Below are 20,617 nucleotides of genomic sequence, written 5' to 3' on the forward strand. Positions count from 1 at the left end.
GCTCCCGCCCGCACCCAGCCTCATCCCTTCCCCCGCGCGCGTGCGCCCCTTCCCCGCACACCTCCCCCGCCGCCGCCGCTACTGCTGCTACGGGCGCGCGCGCGTGTGCCCGTCGTTCCAGGCAGGAGCTGGAGACAGCCGGCAGGCTGCGGGCCAAAGAGCGGGCGCCGGGAGCGCCGGGAGCCGGGCCCCGAGAGGCGGGAGCACGGGCGCGGGCCTGGCCGCGGGCGGGGGCTGCCGCCGCGCCGCCGCCCCCCAAGTCGGCGGGCCGGGCCAGGTCGGGCCGAGCCGCGGCGCCAAGCGCAAAGGCTGGGCTCCCAGGGCTGGCGGCCATGGGCGGGAGCCGGAGGCGGCAGCGGCAGCGGCGGGCCCCGCGGGCGGAGAGGCGCGCGGCCCTCGGCCCTTAACGGCCCTCGCGGCCAGGCGCGCCCCCGCGCCTCCTGGGGGGCCGTAGCCAGGCAACGCCCCGCGCGCCCACCCATCCCCCGCTGCCCTTTTTTTTTTCCTGGCCGGGTGCGAGGGAGCATGCCTGGGCCTGGCCTTGGCCAAGGAAGAGTTAAGCTGAGGGGCGTGGAGCTGCCCCCCGTTCGCGGGCGTGCCCCCCTCCCCTGCTAGGGGGCTCTCTGGCCGCGCTAGGATATGGCCCCCGGCCCCAGCCCGGGACCCGAGGTCCCGCGCACCGGCCTGTGAAAGACGTCTTCCCTTTCCCGCCCTCTTTTCCCTGCCGGCCAGCACCATGGGATGTAATATGTGCGTGGTTCAGAAACCGGAGGAGCAGTACAAAGTGATGCTTCAGGTAGGGCAGCCGGGCCGCAGGGCGATGGGCCCCGCCCCGCCACGAGATGGAGCAGATCGCGTGGGGAGGGCCAGGTGGAGTGGGAGAGGCAGGTGTGGGAGGGCAAGAGGGCTTGAAGAGGAGAAGGTAGGGAGCGAGCCTCCCGCTCACATGCTCGGTGGCTGGGTGTTGGCGCTCCGTGGGAACCAGCCGCGGATGGCGGGGGCGGGGGGGGGACTGGGTGGCGGCTGGAGGCTGAGAGGCTCATGACTTGGGCGCCCACCCTCGATGGGGTCTGGAACCCTCCCTGTATCCAGATCAAGCCGGGATGGGAAGTTGGGGTTGGCCCAGTTGGGGCGTGCATCTGTCCCGGGACTTGCAGTCAGAGGCGCGATTGGGGCTCGCGCAGCATGGAGGTTGCATAGCAACCGGCCGGGTTCCTGGGCACATGCTCTCCGGGCTGGACACAGAACCCAGGAGGCCAAATCCCAGTATCGGCAGACCAGGGCCCCAGAAGCCCCAAGGTGCTGTCGACGTCCAGCTTAGGGCTGGCCGCACATGCCCGCACCCACTTCGGGTTTGGCCAGCGTGAACTGTGGGCTCCCGGGCCTGGGCATCTTGAGTGAGTTGGCGACGCTGGGGTCGGAGGTGCCCGATCCATGCGCTGCTGTTCACGTCCCACTCTTTGGCTTATTGGGCCTTGGGGGACGTGGACGGACATGAGACACACGGCCACACGCTCCAACCTTGAGCCTGGGCCCTTCAGCCCCAAGAGGGGTTTCCTTGCCTGTGCGTGGCGTGACTACGTGAGTGCATGCCTGTGCCCCGTCTGTGTGTGTGCGGAGGCTCCCTGGCCCCGCGCGTGTGTACTTTCTGTGTGCATCCCGCTAGCTGTTTCGAGAAATGTGTCCCGGATGATGTGCACTAAGACCCACTAGGACCAATTACAGGAAGGTCAAGGTCAGGGGAAGTCAGGACCCAGGAGCAGATGCAGGTGCAGACAGGTATGAGTTTAGTGCCTCCAGCCTGAGCTGGAGCAAGTGCGTGTTGGATTGGTGTTAGCCTGGGAGCAGGGACAGGCATGGGGCACGTGCAGCCAAAGGAGAGCGAAGCACAGAATTGGGGTGTTGAGATGGCCCTGAGGAACCCCTAATTCATTCTGTCAGCTACATTGCTCTGGCCCCCTGTGATCTGGAGGTGAGGGGTGGAAGGTGGCAGGAGGTGGCACACAAGTTTTGCTCCACCCTGGTGGCATTTCGGTCCCCTCTCCTGGGCTCTTCCTGGGAATGCACCTGCTGCCCTCACTCCTCTGGCTGCCAGTCGCCACCTGTTCCCTTTGCCTTACTGGTTTCTACTGGCCGCTGCAGCTTTTCTTGTAAGATTGGAATCTAGAACCACCTGTCTTGGGTCCAGGAGGGCATTTTGTGAAATGTGTTGCATTTCCAGACAGAGTGGAAAGGAGCACTGTGCTGAGCCCGGATCCCATCCTCATTGCTTCCTTTTCTGGAATCACTCTGCCAAAGGGCAGTCAGTCCCCTTGACTTTCTTGGAGAAGGCTTTGGTGTAGCCCTTCAAGCCAGGCTGACCTCCTGGGAGCTAAGGGAAAGGGAAGGACAACTTGGGCTGCAGGACAGGCCTGGAAGGAACCCTGGTGGAAGTCCAATGGAGCTGCTTTCAGGGAGGCTCCCATGAGGAAGGAGGCAGAGGCTGGGGAGTCCCAGCTTCACTTCCTCCCTCCTCCCTCTTTCTCACGCAGGAGCTCATACTCATCAGTGCAGCTGGCCAAAGGGTCCCCACAGGCAGCCTGCCGTCCTCTGTCCTCTGCACACTGCCCCTACTTTTTCCACTCCTCCCCGGCGTGGGTCCAGATGGGAAGCTCTCCGATGTGAAGCTGTCTTTTAAAATTAAGAGGAAGAAAACAAAAAGGACTGAATGAAAACAATACAGGGAAAGCAGGAAAAAAAAATAATTAGCTACTCTATTGACTGCTGCTTCTACTAGAACAGAAGGAAGCTTTTGTTCCAGAAATGCAGGGTACTAGGACCACTTGCCTGGCTCGCAGGATCCTTGAACACATTTGCTCCCCCATGTCTCCCAAAGGGGCCTCATCCATGCCCACCGATGTATGGCCTGTGCACCTGTCGGAGCCATAGACTCCACAGAGACACCATTTAGCCCATGAGTTCGGCTTTCAGGAAAATGCACATAAGCAACTAACCTTCCTTTCCTTTCCTTTTCTTTTTTCTTTCTTGTCCCGGGGCCTGAACTCTGGGCCTGGGCTCTGTCCATCAACTTTTATGCTCAAGGTTAGCATTCTACCATTTGGGTCACAGCTCCACTTACAACTTTTTGTGGTTAATTGGAGATGAGTCTCATGGACTTTCCTCCCCAGACTGGCTTTGAATCACAGTCCTTAGATCTCAGCCTCCTGAGTAGCTAGAATTACAGGTGTGAGGCACCAGTGCCCTGCTCTTTTCTTCCTGTCAGTATTGAGGCTTGAACTCCAGGCCCAGATGCTGTTCCTTAGCTTCTTTTGGTCAAAGCTGGTGCTCTACTGCTTGAACCATCATTCTATTTCTGGCTTTCTGTTGGTTAATTGGAGCTAAGAGTTTTACCTGCTTTTCTGAATTTAATTTTGCCCAGGTTGCTTGGACCCATGATCCTCAGATCTCAGCCTTCTGCAGTCACTTTGTGTGTATGTGTGTGTGTGTGAGAGAGAGAGACAGAGACCGAGACAAAGAAAGAGAGACAGAGGGGGAGAGTGTGTGTATCATGATGTTTGAAGTCAGGTTCTGGGTACTGTCCTTTAGCTTTTCTGCTCAAGGGTAGTACTCTACAACTTTGAGCCACAGCTCCACTTCTGGATTAATTGGAGACAAGAATCTCGTGGACTTTCCTGCCCAAGCTGGCTTTGAACCGTGATCCTTCGATCTCAGCCTTCTGAGTGGCTAGGATTACAGGTATGAACCATCAGTGCCCACACCTACAGTCACCTTTTGACAGCAGCTGTATCATTTTACATTAGTATCAGCAACATACAGTTTTTCTACTTGCCTGCAAACATCTGTTTTTTTCTGGTTATCTCAGAGCTATCCTACTGGGTGTGAAATGGCACGTTACTTAGTGTGGTTTTTCATTTGTGTAGTGCTGGGAGTAAAAGCATTACCCTTGACATTAGCCAGCCAAGCATTCTGCACCTGGACCACGTCTCCAGATCTCATGTGGTTTTGTTTTGGGTCTCAGGTAGGCTGTCTTGTGTTATTAGCCATTTTCATGTTTGCTTTGGGAGTATCATCACATTGCTCCCATTCCTGGAGCCTTGTAGAAACTTTTGAAATTAGCAAGTATGAGTCTTTTAACTCTGTATTTATTCTTTAAAATTGTTTCCACGTGAATTTTGGGAGCAACTCCTAAGTTCTGAAAAGTGAGCTGGAGTTTTGATGGGGATTGAAGTTATGTGTCAGTTTGGAAGAGATTGCTCTAACTTATTTGAGTCTTTAATGTCTTTCAGTGGTATCTTGCCTTCCTTTTTTTTAGGCTGTACTGGGGTTTGAACTCAGGGCTTTACTCCACAATCCTTCTGTCTATATCTTGCATTTGTTTTGTTGAGTTTATTCAAGTGTTTTATTCTTTATCATGCTATAGTAATTGGAATTCTTATCATCATTTCCATTTTGCATTGTAAAGAAATAAAATTTGAGGCTGAGTTCCAGTGGCTCATGTGTGTAATCCTAGCTACTTGGGAAAGTGAGATCTGAGGATCTTGTTTGAGGCCAGCCAAGGCAGAAAAATCATGTGAGACTTTTATCTTCAATTAACCATAAAAGAAATGCATTTTTGGGGAGGGTGCTGGGGATGGTACCTAGGACCTTGCCCTTACTAGGCAAGTGCTCCAACATGGGGCTAGATGCCTAGCCTCTACACATGATTTTTGTGTGCTGATCCTGTATTATGCAATCTTTTTTTTTTTTTGCCAGTTGTGGGGCCTGAACTCTGGGCCTGGGCACTGTCCCTGAGCTCTTCAGCTCAAGGCTAGTGCTCTACCACTTGAGCCATAGTGCCACTTCTGGCTTTTTCTGCTTATATGGTGCTGAGGAATGGAACCCAGGGCCTCATGCATGCAAGGCAAGCACTCTACCACTGAGCCACCTTCCCAGCCCCAATATTCTGTGATCTTATTCAACTTGTTCAGTAATTCTAGTAGCCTGTCCTGGGCTTGAATTCAGGACCTGGGCACAGTCCCTCAGCTTTTTTTTTTTTTTTTTTTTTTTTTTTTGCTTAAGGCTAGCACTCTACTATTTGAACCACAGATCCACTTTCAGCTTTTTGCTCATTAATTGGAGATAAGAGTCTCAACAACTTTCCTGCCTGCGCTCGCTTCAAACTGTGATCCTCAGATCTCAGCCTCCTGAGTAGCTAGGATTGCAGGCATGAGCCACCACTTCCTGGCTTAGTTCTATTAGTTTTAAGTGGAGATTAAGAACTTTTACTTTTTTTCCAATATGGATGCATCCCCTACCCCTTTTCCCTCCCTTTTCTCTCCCTTCCCTTCCCTTCCTCTCTGAGGCTAGCCCCAGTACAGTGTTGAAAGAGGTGATGAAAGTAGTTACCCTTGCCCTGTTCCTAATCACACAGGAGGACAAACAGCTTCCAGTCTTCCAACTGTAAGTTATATACACTGTGGGCTTGTTTCTTTTTTTTTTTTTTTTTTTTTTGTTGGTCGTGGGGCTTGAGCTCTGGGCCTGGGCGCTGTCCCTCAGCTCTTCAGCTCAAGGCGAGCACTCTACCACTTGAGCTACAGCGCCACTTCCGGTTTTCTGGTGGTTTATTGGAGATAGGAGTCTCACGGTCTTTCATGCCCGGGCTGGCTTTGAACCGCAATCCTCAGATCTCAGCCTCCTGAGTAGCTAGGATTACAGGCGTGAGCCACCAGCGCCCGGCTTTGTGGGCTTGTTTCTTATGCACCCTAAGCTGGCCTTTTTTGGTGCCAGTTCTGGGGCTTGAACTCAGGTCCTGGGCACTATCCCTGAGCCTCTTTGTGGGCAAGGCTAGCACTCTACCACTTAAGCCACAATGCCACTTTCAGCTTTTTGGTGGTTAATTGAGGATAAGAACTTAACAGACTTTTCTGCCTGGGCTGACTTGGAACCACAATGCTCATATTTCAGGCTCCTGAGTAGCTAGGATGTCAGGCATGAGCCACCAGTACTAGTGCCCAGCTCCCAGGCTGGTCTTGAATTCAAAATCCCCCTTCTGAGACTGCAGGAGTGGACCACCATGTCTGGTTCAGTTGTGGATGTTTCATAGATGCCTTTTACCAGGTCGAGGAAGCTCTCTTTTCCTCATTTGTTGAGTGATAAAACACTTGAAGCAGTGTTGGATTTTGTCAAGTGCTTTTTCTGGGGCTATTGAGATAATTTTGTGGTGTTGGTTCTTTATTTTACTGATAATGTCTGTGACAGGCTGTTAATGTGGCATGCCATGCTCATTTGTATTATTCCAGTCATGTCTTCCCAGCACATGCAATGTAGTAAGTCAGGTATGGAGGCAAGGGTGGCAGGCTTGGGAAATAACAATCCCCCATTGAAAATGGGGCATGAGTGTGTGTTGAGCTAGGAAAAAGAAGTAGCTCAATTACCAAGCGTAGAAAGAAGCCGTGTGCACCTGACCCCAAACTACAAGCTAACCAGAGCCTTTCCAGATGCCCCTGCTTGCCACCTCTATCCTTCCTCTCCACCATGTCCCACACTCTATTGACCCTATTTTTGTCTCCACCTCTCTATCTTTGTCCCAGGATCCTGAACTTTCTAAACTTGGTATTCTTTCAGATTCAACGACATAGTAGTACACCTGTCACATGGAGATGCTAAGCACATCCATCCCTGATGAGCAAAACTGTTCTCAATGCACCCCACTCATGCTTTTGGGGGTAGTACTGGGACTTGAACTCAGGGCCTGAGTGGTGCTGTCCCTGATCTTTTCTGCTCAAGGATAGCACTCTGCCACTTTGAGCCACTGTGACACTTCCAGTTTCCTGATGGTTCATTGGAGAGTCTCACAAACTTATCTACTTGGACTAGCTTTGAACCCTGATCCTCAGACCTCAGCCTCCTAAGAAGCTACAATTTTAGGCGTGAGCCACTGATGCCCTTCTAGGTGATAAGAGTTGACGCAGCTTGGGACAAAATTTGGCTCTGCTCTCTTCCCAGAGCATTAGGATCAGGGGTTAGTCAATGAATGGCTCACTGACTGTGTGCCTCAGTTCCCACCTGTTAGAAGACCTACTTGCTTTAAGGTGGTAGAGATGATGGAAACAGATTGAATATGCCCAGTAATATTCACAGGTCCTTGCGCTAGGATACCCTGGAATCCTCTTCGGTTGAGAGTGTTATGACTGCCACCAATCCATTCAGTTGGTCATTAGGGGACAGAAATAACCTATGGACACATCACAGTTAATGTTCAGTAGCAGAATAATGTCCAATATTATTCAAACTTTTTTTTTTTGGCACTAGTCCTGGGGCTTGAACTCAGGGCCTGGGTGCTGTCCCAGAGCATTTTTGCTTGAGGCTAGTGCTCTACCACTTGAGCCAAACAGCTCTGCTTCTGGCTTTTTGGTGGTTCATTAGAGATAGGAGTCTCACAGGCTTTCCTGCCTGGGCTGACTCTGAAAGGTGATCCTCAGATCTTAGCCTCCTGAGTAGCCACCAGAGCATCTACCTTTTCTGAGACTTTTTTTTTGAATGTGATATAGAAGGGAGAAAAAAACCCATAGGAAAAGATTCCCAAAGCTGTGAGAAAATATAGCATGTATGGTGAGTTAGGAAAAGGGTTGGTACAACAATAAAGGCACATTTGACCATTTTGTACAGGACAGATTGAGAAGTCCTAGGTTCCAAGATGGCTTTCCTTTTAAGAGAATTTTGCCTATTCCTTGGCTTTCTTGGAGCAAGTCTCATTCTCCCCCGCTCTTGTCTCGTTCTGATTATTGCTAATGTGTACTCTTCTCTTAGCCCGAGGAACTAAAATTGTATATAGTCGTGTGTGTGTGTGTGTGTGTGTGTGTGTGTGTGTGTGTGTGTGTGTGTGTGTGTGTGTGTGTGTGTGTGTGTGTGTGTGTGCGTGTGTGCGTGCTGGTACTGGTGCTTGAACTTTTTCCACTCATGGTTGGTACTCTACCTGAGTGGTGCCTTCAGTTCCCAGCCCGAGGTAGCAGGAACAAGTGTGGATGTGTTCTCAGCACTGGTCCACATGGTGGAAAGAAAAATACCTGATCTTGATGATCATGTCTGGAATTGCTTGGCATTTTTCCAGTGTACTGTATGGGGCATATGTTCCTCCTTACTCTCTGCTTTATGTGTGTACGCCTGTATTGGGAATTGAACTTAGGGCCTCAAGCTCTTGCTTACTTTTTCGTTCTACCACCTGAGCCACACCGCCATTTCCAATTTTGTGCTGGTTCATTGGAAATAAGATTCCTGCCCAGGCTGGCTATCCTTAAATCTCACCTTCCAGAGTCGCTAGGATTACAGGAGTGAGCCACTCACACCTCCCTTTCTATGTGCTTTTAAGTCAGAACTACAGAGAATGGTCAACTGCCCTCTAGAGAATGGGGAGGGGGGATGTTTGGCAGCCTAGGCCAGCCAGCACCCCCTCAGTGGCTTTGGGGTTGGAAAAGAGGTGAGAAGAGGAGAGGTGAAGCACTAGCCTCCCCTTTTTTCTGGTACTTAGGGCTTGAACTCTGGGACTAGGCACTATCTCTGAGCTCTTCTCAAGGCTAGCACTCTGCCACTTGAACCACAGCTCTATTTCTGGATCTTTGCTGGTTATTGGAGATAAGAAACTTGCAGACTTTCCTGCCTAGACTGGCCTCGAACTGCAATCTTCAGATCTCAACCTCCTGGTAGCTAGTATTATAGATAGACATGAGCCACTGGCACTGGCTGTTTTGTTGTTGATGGTGGTGGTGGTCGTGGGGCTTGAACTCTGGGCCTGGGCGCTGTCCCTCAGCTCTTCAGCTCAAGGCGAGGGCTCTACCACTTGAGCCACAGCGCCACTTCTGGCTTTTTTTTCTGCTCATGTGGTGCTGAGGAGTCGAACCCAGGGCCTCATGCATGCAAGGCAAGCGCTCTACCACTGAGCCACCTTCCCAGCCCTCTAGCCTGTATTTGACCAAGACCAGGGATAGGAGTCCTCTATGATTCCTCACCTGGCTCTGGTTAAAATGCCCATTCTCATTGTCCAGAGTGGGGCCTGGGAGTCTTTATTTCTTATCAGCTGAGAGTATGTATATTGATACTGCTGATCCAAGGACCTCAGATAGGACTTGGGCTAAATCAACAGAAGCCACAAGTGACATCCATCACTAGGGAAGTGAGGTCCCACCCCCAGTAAGGAGCAAGGCCTTACTGCAGACCTATGAAATAGCCTTGTAAAGGAAATTCCCCAAGTAGGGATTCAAGGGACATGGCCTATTCTTGTATACCATGTGCAACGGGTCCTCTTTTCCTACCTACCATACCCTTACCAACATACAAGAAGCCCTTGCTGCCTCCTCCCAACTACTCAAAGGCTTTACTGATGCAGTTTCCTAGCTGCCATTCTTCTCTGGTCCTCCAGCTCTGGGCAGAAAATCTAGGTGCTGAGTTTGAGGGGACGGAGGGAAGGCGTGCCTTCACACCTTTGGATGCGCCTTCACTTCTAGGTGGAGAATACAGCTGCCACCCTGCCAGAATTCTTATAACTTAAGGCATTTTACAGCCACCAGTGGAATGAGTTACTCAGATGTGAAAGACTGTGGGAGGAACAGGTTGTTCACAAGATCCCAATGCATTAGCCCCAGTGACTAGTGAGCAAGAAAGAGAAAGGATTCTTTATGCCAGGAGGATGGGTGATACACATCCTAGCCCTTGGGATGCAGAGGCAAAGGATTATGAGTTTGAGGCCAGCCTGGGCTGCACAGCAAGACAAAAAGGACTCAAAAAAGGAAGGAAGGAAAAGGAGAAAGAAAAAGTCTACCTTACAGGAAGAAGAGATCAACAGCCACATTGACCACCTGACCATTCCCAATGGTGGGATGAAATGGGGCAGGGGGAGGGAGGGTACAGTGTCACCAGGCTGGTGTTCTTGAACAAACTGTGTGTGTGCTGGTCCCAAGCCTGGGCGCTTTCAGAGAGCTTTTGTGCTCAAGGCTAGTGCGCTACCACTTGAGCCATACCTCCTTCCAGTATTTTGGTGGTTAATTGGAAATAAGAGTCTCATGGACTTAGCTGCCCCAGCTGCTTTCAAACCTTTTGATCCTCAGATCTCAGCCTCTTGAGTAGCTAGGATTATAGCATGAGCTACTGGCTCCCAGCAAAACTTCTTAACCTGAACCTCATCAGCAGGAATGAATTGCAAATGAATAATCTGGGATATTCTACAGGGAAAGTAGGGGGGAAAAGTTAATAGATTGTTTTTAAATTAAAGAAGACTAGAGACACGTTGAGGTAAAATGTGCACACTATTTGATTGACTCTTGGATGAAAAGTTGTGAAGGTATTAGTGGTACAACTGGAGAGATCAGAAGTGACTGATGGTATGTATGGTAAATTCCATGATAGGGTGTTGTGCTTTCAAGATGGGGAGTAATGGCTTCTTGCTTTCAATCTTCCTGGAGGTTAGCAATTTTCAAAATCCCAAGTGGGGAAAACATAATTGAGGACTTGGTGCCATTGAAAAGACAAGAGCGTCGAGAGCCTCCAGATGGCTCAGGCTGCACCTTTCCAGACCTCTCTTTCTTCTTTGATTTTCTGTCCGCTCCCAGATCTCAATAACACCTGTGTGGGAGCAGCTGCTTCCAAGATGTCCTCTGGACAGTCCTGACAGCAAAATTCAGCGGGTTGGTGGGAACTCGAGGGTAACTGGCTTCCTTTTTCCCAGCCTCAGTGCCCTAATCTGCATGGTGGCACCAGGGACCCTGTGCTAATGAAGCAGCTGACCCACCACCTATTCCCAGTGGAAAGGAAAGGGCTCCAGAAAGTCTCGGGCCTTGGGTAGGGCTCCTTCTCCCTCTGGCTCCCATTTCCAGAAAGGAAAGGTGCGAAGAGGAGCCCAGCCCCCCAATGCTCACCTCCATGGGTGCGGGTGCAGGAGGGTCCCTGGAGACCAGCCCTGAGCGCGGGGGTGGGGGGGGTGGGGTGGGGGGGTGAAAGTGGGGGTGGGGGGGCGGGGGCTGGAGGCGGGGGGGGGGGGGCAGTCAGGCGTGCAGTGCACCTGGGACCCGCATACAGGCTAGGCACCCCTGGCCAGCAGCGGCTCTGGGTTGGGTCTGGTTCGCACCCAGCATGTGTGAGTCTCCAGCTGCTGTGGCTGCGGCTGCCTCCGCCTCTGTGCGGCTCTTTGTCTGAGGCTTCAGGCCCAGAAGGCGGGGCGAGCGCAGCTGGTGCCCCGCCTTCAGCCCCAGAGCTAAGCGCCCAGCTCCTCCAGCCCCCGGGTGCCTCTGCTGGGGCCTGCCTGTCCCCAGACCCCATCTCAAGGCCCATCTGGCCTGCCTTGCACCCATGATCCAAGCTGCTACCGGTCTCCCACCTCCCTCTCCCGAGTCCCCTCAAATACTGACCGTGCCTACACTTTGTCGGGCATTCTTTGGCCTTTACTGATCCTCCTCAGCACTCAGTCCCCGCCCATGTCTCTGTGCTGGCTCCATCACCAGCTGCCCCCACCCATTTCTGAGCCAAAGCATCCACCGGCTGTGTCTAAGTCTGGCTGAGACCCCCCCTCCAAGCCCCCTCCCTTTCCCCACCATCTCAAAAGGGCTTTCATCCTGTCCCCTGCAACAGACCCCGATGTTTCCTCCCCTCCTGCAGCTCCCCCACTCCTGTGGGGGTGAGTGGTCAGCTCACCCTTGACTTTAAAGCTCTCCCCACAGCCACTCAATGTCAGGCTGTTCCCGAAGTCCTCCGCGAATGTCTTTTCGTGTCTACACTCTAAGTTTATTTTATTTTGCCAGTCCTGGAGCTTGAACTTGGCCTGGGCACTATCCCTGAGCTTCTTTTGCTCAGGGCTAGTTCTCTACCACTTGAGCCACAGCCCCACTTCTGGCCTTTTCAGTTTGTGTGGTGCTGAGGAATTGAATAACCAAGGCTTCATGCGTGCTAGGCAAGTACTCTACCATTAAGCCACATTCCCAGCCCGCTACACTCAATTTTACAGGGGAGCTAATGATTTCAAATCAAGAACAATTCTTAGCTGAACTGAACAACAATGGTCACAGGACATCGGATTTGGTGGCTTTGGTTTGAGATAAATACGGGTAAAGTAGCACACTAGAATAATTTTCAGGTCTCAAGAACTTCAAGCTGGAATTGGAAATGTGGCTTAGTGGTAGAGTGCTTGGCTTGCATGCATGGAGCTCTGGGTTCAATTCCTGGTACCACATAAAAGTAAAATTTAAAAAACCCTTCAAGCTGGAGGTTAAAATTTGCAGTGAATGAAATGTCCATTTTCACCATTTGTGCCCAACTCCAGAGTCCCCCATCCTCCATTCTTCCTGTGTGGATTTGTCATACATTTATTTATAATTAATTATTCATTTGTTTTTGTGCCCATCTTGGGGCTTGAACTCAGCCTGGGTGCTCGCTGTCCCTGAGCTCTACCACTTGAGCTACAACTCCATTTCTGGCTCTTTTGGTGGCTAATTGAAGGTAAGAGTCTCACAGACTTGTCTGTCTGTTCTAGCTTCAAACCACGATCCTCAGATCTCAGCCTCCTGAGCTGGTAGAATTATAGGCATGAGCCATAGATACCTGCCTGACTACAGTTTTATTTTTTTTATTATGATAAAATATATATAACAAGCCAGTTCAGGCAGGAAAGTCCCTGTGAGATTTTTTTTTTGGTCAGTCATGGGACTTGAACTCTGTGCCTGGGTGCTGTCCCTCAGCTCTTCAGCTCAAGGCTAGAGTTCTACTACTTGAGCCACAGCACCACTTCTGGTTTTCTGATAGTTTTTTTGGACATAAGTGTCTCATGGGCTGGCTTTGAACTGGGATCCTCAGAACTCATTCTCTCGAGTATCTAGAATTACAGGCATGAGCCACCAATGCCCCACTTTCCCATGAGATTCTTTTTTTTGGGGGGGGGTCCAGTCATGGGACCTGAACTCTGGGCCTGGGCACTGTCCCTCAGCTCTTCTGCTCAAGGCCAGCGCTCTACCACTTGAGCCACAGTGCCACTTCTGGCTTTTTTCTTTTTGCTCATGCATGCAAGGCAAGCGCTGTACCACTGAGCCACCTTCCCAGCCCTCCCATGAGATTCTTATCTCCAATTAACTACCAAAAAGCCTGAAGTGGAGCTGTGGCTCAAAGTAGTAAAGTGCTAGCCTTGAGTAAAAGAGCTCAAGGACAGATGTATGTGTGTGTAACAAAACTGATTAATGGAATTTTGTCCATTATGCATCTAATGCAGCATTATACAACTAACCAGAACAGGTTCATCTCTCAGAAAAAATCCAGACCCATTAGACACTCACTCTCCACTATCGTCCATCCACTTTTTGACAACCATTACTCTTTTCTGTCCCTGTATATTTGCCTATTATGTAAATCCAGTTCAGCAGAAGGAACTGGACGTGGTAGTGTGTGCTAATTCCAGCTATAGTAGGAAATAAAAATAGGAGCATTGCAGTCCACATATTTGCCTGTGCAGGGGGTAAGGTCCTATCTCAAAAATAACCAGAGCAGAAAGGGCTGGAGACATGGCTCAGCAATAGACTATCTGCCTAGCAAGTATGAGGCCCTGAGTTCAACTGCTTATACTGCCAAACAAATGCATATAATTTATGGTCTTTTGTGTTTGTTTTATTCACTTTAGGCCATTTTCAGAGTTTTTCCATGTTGTACCATAATTCATTCCTTAAGATAGTTGAATAGTATTCTACTGCATGCGTGGACCCCATTGTATTGATCCATTCATCTGTTAGTAGATATTTGCCTTACTTTGAAACCTTAGATATATGGGCTGGGAAGGTGGCTCAGTGGTAGAGCACTTGCCTTGCATGCCTGAGGCCCTGGGTTTGATTCCTCAGCACCACATAAGCAAAAAAGAAAAAAGCCAGAAGTGGCGCTGTGGCTCAAGTGGTAGAGCACTAGCCTTGAGCTGAAGAGCTGAGGGACAGTGCCCAGGCCCCAGAGTTCAGGCCCCACGACCGGACCCCCCCCCCAAAAAAAAAAAAAAAAACCGAAACCTTGTATATATTGAATGGTGCCATTATGAATATTTTTGCCTGTATATATATATATATTTTTTTTGGGTCCAGTCATGGGCCTGAACTCTGGGCCTGGGCGCTGTCCCTCAGCTCTTCAGCTCAAGGCTAGCACTCTACCATTTGAGCCACAGTGCCACTTCCGGCTTTTTTCTTTTTGCTTATGTGGTGCTGAGGAATCAAACCCAGGGCCTCATGCATGCAAGGCAAGCACTCTACCACTGAGCCACCTTCCCAGCCCTGCCTGTATATTTTTTTCACTTTTTCAGCATTGCTGGGTTCTAAATAATATGTTTAACCTTTTTTTTTTTTTTTGCCAGTCCTGGGGCTTGAACTCAGGGCCTGGGCACTGTCCCTGAGGTTCTTTTGCTCAAGGCTATCACTCTACCACTTGTACTGAGTAATCGAACCCAGGGTTCCATGCATGCTAGGCAAGCATTCTACCACATTCTCCTAGCCCTGTTTATCCTCTGTGTGTGTGTGTAAGTGTGCCAGTCCTGGGGCTTGAAGTCAGGGTCTGGACAGTGTCCATGAACTCATGTCCTTGGTGCTCAAGGCTAGTGTTCTACCACTTTGAGCTATATCTCTACTTCTGGCCTTTTCTGAATAGTTTATTGGAGATGACTCTCATGGACTTTCCTGCCGTGGCTGGCTTTGAACAACGATGCTCAGATCCCAGCCTCCACTTAGTATTTATTGCTGGTGTGAGCCACCAGCACCTGGCCCTGTGTTTAATCTTTTGAGGAACTACACACTGTTTTCCATAGTGGTGTTACTACTTTGCTTTCCTGTCAACAATCTGAGGGTTAAGGGGTCCCTACATCCTCCTCAGTACTTGTAATTTTCCTATGTGTTCTCATTATGGTTTCAATTTGCCTTTTCTTAATGGTTAATGCTTTTGAACATCTTTTTGTGTGTTTGTTGAGGATCGTTGAGGATCATTTTCTAGCTGTCTCTTCCTTTATTTATTTATTTTTGGGTAGGCCTGAACTCTGGGCCTGGGTGCTGTCCCTCAGCTCTTCAGTTCAAGTCTAGCATTCTACCACTTGAGCCACAGTGCCACTTCCAGCTTTTTCTGCTTATGTGGTGCTGAGGAATTGAACCCAGGGCAAGCATTCTACCACTGAGCCACCTTCCAGCCCCTTCGTTTATTATTAACTAATTTGTACCAGTCCTGAGACTTGAACTCAGGGCCTGGGCATTCACTGTTCCTGAGCTGCTTTTTCTAGTGTAGCATTCTACCACTTGAGCTGCAGCTCCACTTCTAGCTTTTGTTTTTGGTGGTTAATTGTTGATAAGAGTCTCACAGACTTTCCTGCCCTGACTGGCTTCAAATCGTGATCCTCAGATCTCAACCTTTTGAGTAGTTGGGATTACAGGCATGAGCCACTAGTGCCTGGCCCCCTTCCCTTCTTTAAAATACTGACTGACTGAAACCAGGAGTTCTAAGCCAGATGCTCACCTCCAGGGATTCTACATGTCACATCACTTCCTCCAAGGTGCTAAATAGACAAGTAATGGTGACTGGCTGCTAAAGGAGATTTAAAGAAGCGAGGTCAAGCCGGGCGCTGGTGGCTCACACCTGTAATCCTAGCTACTCAGGAGGCTGAGATCTGAGGATCGCGGTTCAAAGCCAGCCCGGGCAGGAGAGACCGTGAGACTCCTATCTCAAATAAACCACCAGAAAACCGGAAGTGGTGCTGTAGCTCAAGTGGTAGAGCGCTCGCCTTGAGCTGAAGAGCTGAGGGACAGTGCCCAGGCCCAGAGTTCAAGCCCCACGACCGACAAAAAAAAAAAAAAAAAAAAAAAAAGAAGCGAGGTCACACCACAGGAAGTGGCCAAGTAAGCATCTCAGCCTGCCTTTGAAAGGGAAACATGTAAGATTTAGTTGTTTTTTTCCCCTTTTTGTACTTTTAAAATAATTATTATTGATATTATTTTTGTTCTAGTCCTGGGTCTTGAACTCAGAGCCTGGGCACTGTCCCTGAACTTTTTTTTTTCTTTTTTTTTTTTTTTATCAAGGCTAGCACTTTACCTCTTGAGCTACAGCTTCACTTTTGGCTTTTTGGTGGTTAATTGGAGATAAGAATCTCATGGGCTTTCCTGGCGGGGCTGCCTTTGAACCTCGATTCTCACATCTCAGCCTTCTGAGTAGCTAGGATTACACACTGGCGACCAGCTTAAGATTGTTATTAGTGAGTACTTATACAAGGATGTTGCAAGTCCGTAAGTCAGGCTATGATGACGCTTCTTGAATAAGGTCATCCCTTCCAGGTTTAAGTTTAGGTACAGGAAGAACTGGGGCATTGAGGACGGAGAGTCCAGACATTTAAATGGTGGCCTCCTTGACCATTTTCTCCCCTCTGATTCTGTGAAGGGCTGAGGGGACACTGCTCTCACTTGAGGACAGCATCTGTTCCCAGGAGAGGGTACAGCCGCCTCCTTGTGGCTGTTTGCGGGGTGAGCGGTCCCGTGGGGCTCTGCTGATCCCTTCCTCAGCAGTGCTTTTGGTTCCTTAGAATGATGTTATAGATCAGTCCTGTCTTTCTGGGACACCAGGTGACTTCAGAAAAGACTGAGGCAAGGAGACGCATGTAACATGGAGGCATTTTATGCTTCTGGTGAACTTGTTCAAGTAAGGGAGTCAATACTTTTTTGTTGTTTAATCTTTATTAAGGGCTGGGAAGGTGGCTCAGTGGTAGAGCGTTTGCCTTGCATACCTGAGGCCCTGGGTTTGATTCCTCAGCACCACAGAAACAAAAAGAAAAAAGCCGGAAGTGGCGCTGTGGCTCAAGTGGTGGAGCGCTAGCCTTGAGCTGAAGAGCTGAGGGACAGCGCCCAGGCCCAGAGTTCAGGCCCCACGACCGGACCACCCCCCCAAAAAAAAATCTTTATTGAAAGGGTGAGGAGCAGAGGGTTAATTACATTAGTAAGGTAATGAGTACATTTGTTTTCGAATACTGTTACCCCATCCTTGTTTTCTCCTGGTCAATATTTATTTTTCCCCTCTAGTTCTTGATGGGACTTTGACTCATGGGCCTGTGTATCCCTCACTCAGCTTGCTTGCTTATGGCTAGCACTCTACCACTTGAACCACACTTCCAGCTTGGCTTTTTGATGGTTAATAAGGAGGGAGAATGTTCTGTCCTATCCCCTAGGAATGTGGAAACCCCCCCCCTCTACTACTCTCCCCCAGCTGCACAAGTGAGTCCTCCTTTCCCTGGATTACCCTGCAATACCCACTCCCACCAAGACCCCCTCCCGCTCCACCTCTCTAGTTACTCCCAGGCCCGAGAGCTTGAGCCCTCCTCCGCATTGCCCCGCCCACCTCCCAGGCTGGCCACCGCCCCCACAGTCCTGGCAGCAGGCTGTCCCTGGCAGCCTAGGCTCACACCTCGGAGGGGAGGGGGTGCAGCCCACAGGGACCTCACTCACACCAAGTGATACAATGTGGCAGAGCTGCCCTCCCCCACCTGGCCACGGGCTGCAGGGTGCAGGGTAGGCACAGGCGCTCTGTAGACAGACCAACCTAGGGTCCAGCAGGCTCTGATGCTGCCTCATCCCTGGCCCACTGGAGCAGGCGTTATCCCCTGACACCTCCCCTCCCCAAGGGCTCTCCTTCCTCCATGGCCTCAGACACTGAGCCAGGGGAGGTCAGGGGTCACAGTGCACTGTGGCTACCTACAGTCATTTCTGGGAGTGAGCCATGGGGCGTGCACCAAGGGGATGAAGGGAGTATGGCCCTGGCTTGCTTCCCAGAAAGAACCACACCCCAGGCTGTGGCTTGCTAGGCCACCTTCTGTAGGAGAGTGGAGACTGTGGTCTGTTCCTTCTTCCCAACATGCCATTCCTTCACCTGCATCCCACACCTGCTCCCCAAATTAGGACTTTTCTGATCCCAGATCATTAGCTTGCTTGCTTGCTTGCTTATTTATTTGTTTGTTTATTTATTTATTTATTTATTTATTTATTTATTTATTTATTTATTTATTTATGCGTGCATGCTTGCTGGTCCTGGGGCTTGAATTCAGGGCCTGGGAGCTGTCTCTTAGCTTTTTATTCATGGCTAGCACCACTCTGCCACAGCTCCATATCTGGCTTTTTTATGGTTAATTAGAGATGAGTCTCTTGGATTTTCTTATCTGGGATGGCTTTGAACCATGATCCTCACATCTTAGCCTCCTGAATAGCTAGGATTACAGGTGTGTGTCACTGGTGCCCTGGCCTTTTAATTATTTTATTTTACTTTTTGTGTGTATTGGTCCTGGGGCTTGAAGTCAGGGCCTGGGCTCTCCCTTGACTTTTTTTTTTTTGCTGAAGGTTGACACTGTACCTCTTGAGCCACAGTTCCACTTCTGGCCTTTTGGGGCTTAATTGGATAAATGTCCTGTAATGCTCTTCTTTAAGTTTGTAAATTTGGTCTTAGTAATTTAACCTAAAATAGAAATAACAATTGGTAATTGGGATAGCTGCCTTGGCATTCTGAATGTACTACCTATGCAACAGGTGTATCCTAACACCCACTCAAAACCACTGCTGTGAACATCCTTGTAATTAAATTCAGATAACATTGCCCAAAGGGTCTGATGAACCTTTGTTTTGTCTTTTGGTTTGGTGCTGGGGCTTGAACTAAGACCTAGTCATTGTTCCTGAGCTTTTATGCTCAAGGTTGGCAGTCTACCATTTGCTCCATTTCTGGCTTCTTGCTGGTTAATTGGAGGTAATAGTCTTAGGACTTTCCTATCAGGGCTACTTTTGAACTGTAATCCTCAGATCTCAGCCTCTTGAGTAGCTAGGATTACAGTCGTGAGCCACTAGCACCTGGCTGATGAGTCTTTTCAAGAGTCTTTGTAGCTACTGACAAATCCTCTAGCAGTTGATGGTGCGTCCAGACAGAAGGAAGGGGTTGGGATGTGGACGATCCAGGGCTCAAGTGTGCATGGCAAACAGGCCAAGATGGTGTACCTAAGCTAGCAAGCAGGTCCCCAGGCTGTTCTGGGAGACTGCGATTGCTAGGGACTTTGTGTATATGTGTGTATGTGCGGGGGGGATTTGAACTCAGGCCCTTACACTTACTAGACAAGTACCACTTCAGCCACATCCACTGTGGGACTTTATTTTGATCTTTGTATCCCCTTATCTCCTCAGTGTGGTATTTTGTACACTTTTATTATGGGAAAGAGATGTCATAAGTGTGAGCAACATTGTGCAAGATGAAGGAGCAGTGGGTGTGAACAAATCTTGAGGCTTTACTTGACTGTCAGTTCACTAAGGAAGGTGGAACAGCTAGGTGCAGATGGCTCACGCCTTTTATCCTAGCTACTCAGGAGCCTGAGATCTGAGGCTCATGGTTCAAAGCCAGCCCAGGCAGAAAAGTCCCCCTGAGATTCTTATCTCCAATTAACCGCCAGAAAAGAAGTGGAGCCATGGCTCAAAGTGCTAGAGTGTTAGCCTTAAGCTAAAGGAGCTGAGGGACAGTGCCCAGGCCCTGAGTTCAAGCCCCATGACTGACAAAACAAATAAAAGGCAGAACGATGGCAAATGCACACCAAGGCCAGCGTGGTCCCTTCTGAGGGCACTGGAGGTGACACTCACTGGGAACTGGCAAGGGATACTAGGGATTGAGTGGGCTTTTCAGGTGTGAGAACTTCTGGATCATTGCAAAGGAGGTAGGTTGCACTTGATGAAGGAAACATTTTTTTTAATAGTGAATGTTTTCTGACAATAGTCTTGGTTATTGGCAAGTGGATTCCTTCTGAACTATTCCAAACTCATCCTCAGCCTGACTTCTTGATATTGCCACAAAAAATAATTTGGGGACCACCAAGGTAGAGACCACCTAGTATATTCTTACTGCAACACTCTTATAGCCATTTGCTTGCTCATTAAACTTGGTCATTAATGTTTTTTGGCATTCCTTCAAAGCAAAGGATGGATTCTGCTACATGCTTCTGCCAAGACAGATGTCCATCCCCAAAATAAGTTTTCTCCTTTAAACGTGTTTTGTGCCAGAAATAGTCATTTTCCTGGAATAAGTTTCTTTCTAATGTCCTTACTCAGTTCCCAGAATACATTATCTAGGCAAGCAGCAGGTCAGCAGGAGAGAGATGTTTTTTTCTCTCTTTCTCTCCCCCCACCTCTGTCTTTGGTCATGGGTCTTGAACTTAGGGCCTACACACTGTCTCTGAGCTCTTTTGATCAAGTCTAGCACATTGAGCCACAGCTCCACTTCTGCTTTTTGATTGGTTAATTGGAGATAAAAGTCTTATGACAGTTGGGTACTGGTGGGTCACGCCTGTAATCCTAGTGACGCAGGAGGCTGAGATCTGAGGATCGAGGTTCAGAGCCAACCTAGGCAGGAAAGTTTGAGACTCTTTATCTAAGTAACTACCAGAAAATGGGAAGTAGCACTGTGGCTCAAAATGGTAGAATGCAAGCCTTGAGCAAAGAAGCTCAGGGACAGTCCTCAGGCCCTGAGTTCAAGCCCCACCACTAGGCTATCTTCAAACCACAGTCCTCAGATCTCAGCTTCCTGAGCTAGGATTACAGGCATGAGCCACAGGCACGTGGCCCTCTTTTTTCTTTATACTTAACATTGT

General features: G+C 49.6%; 1 protein-coding gene across 3 annotated transcripts in view; it reads left to right on the forward strand.

The window, feature by feature from the left end:
* Positions 1-387: 387 nt before the first annotated feature.
* Pdzd4 (PDZ domain containing 4) overlaps positions 388-20,617 on the forward strand; it is a 28,772-nt gene continuing 8,542 nt past the window's right edge. For all 3 annotated transcript variants that reach the window (XM_070039498.1, XM_070039500.1, XM_070039501.1), the window contains exon 1: positions 388-796. In XM_070039498.1, coding sequence (XP_069895599.1) covers positions 737-796 — 60 coding nt within the window. In that variant the 5' untranslated portion in view covers positions 388-736. The remainder of the gene's footprint in view (positions 797-20,617) is intronic.

The sequence above is a fragment of the Dipodomys merriami genome, unplaced genomic scaffold (genome assembly GCF_024711535.1).
Source record: "Dipodomys merriami isolate MVZ:Mamm:240054 unplaced genomic scaffold, mDipMer1.0.p SCAF_3, whole genome shotgun sequence".
NCBI classification, from domain to species: Eukaryota; Metazoa; Chordata; class Mammalia; order Rodentia; family Heteromyidae; genus Dipodomys; species Dipodomys merriami.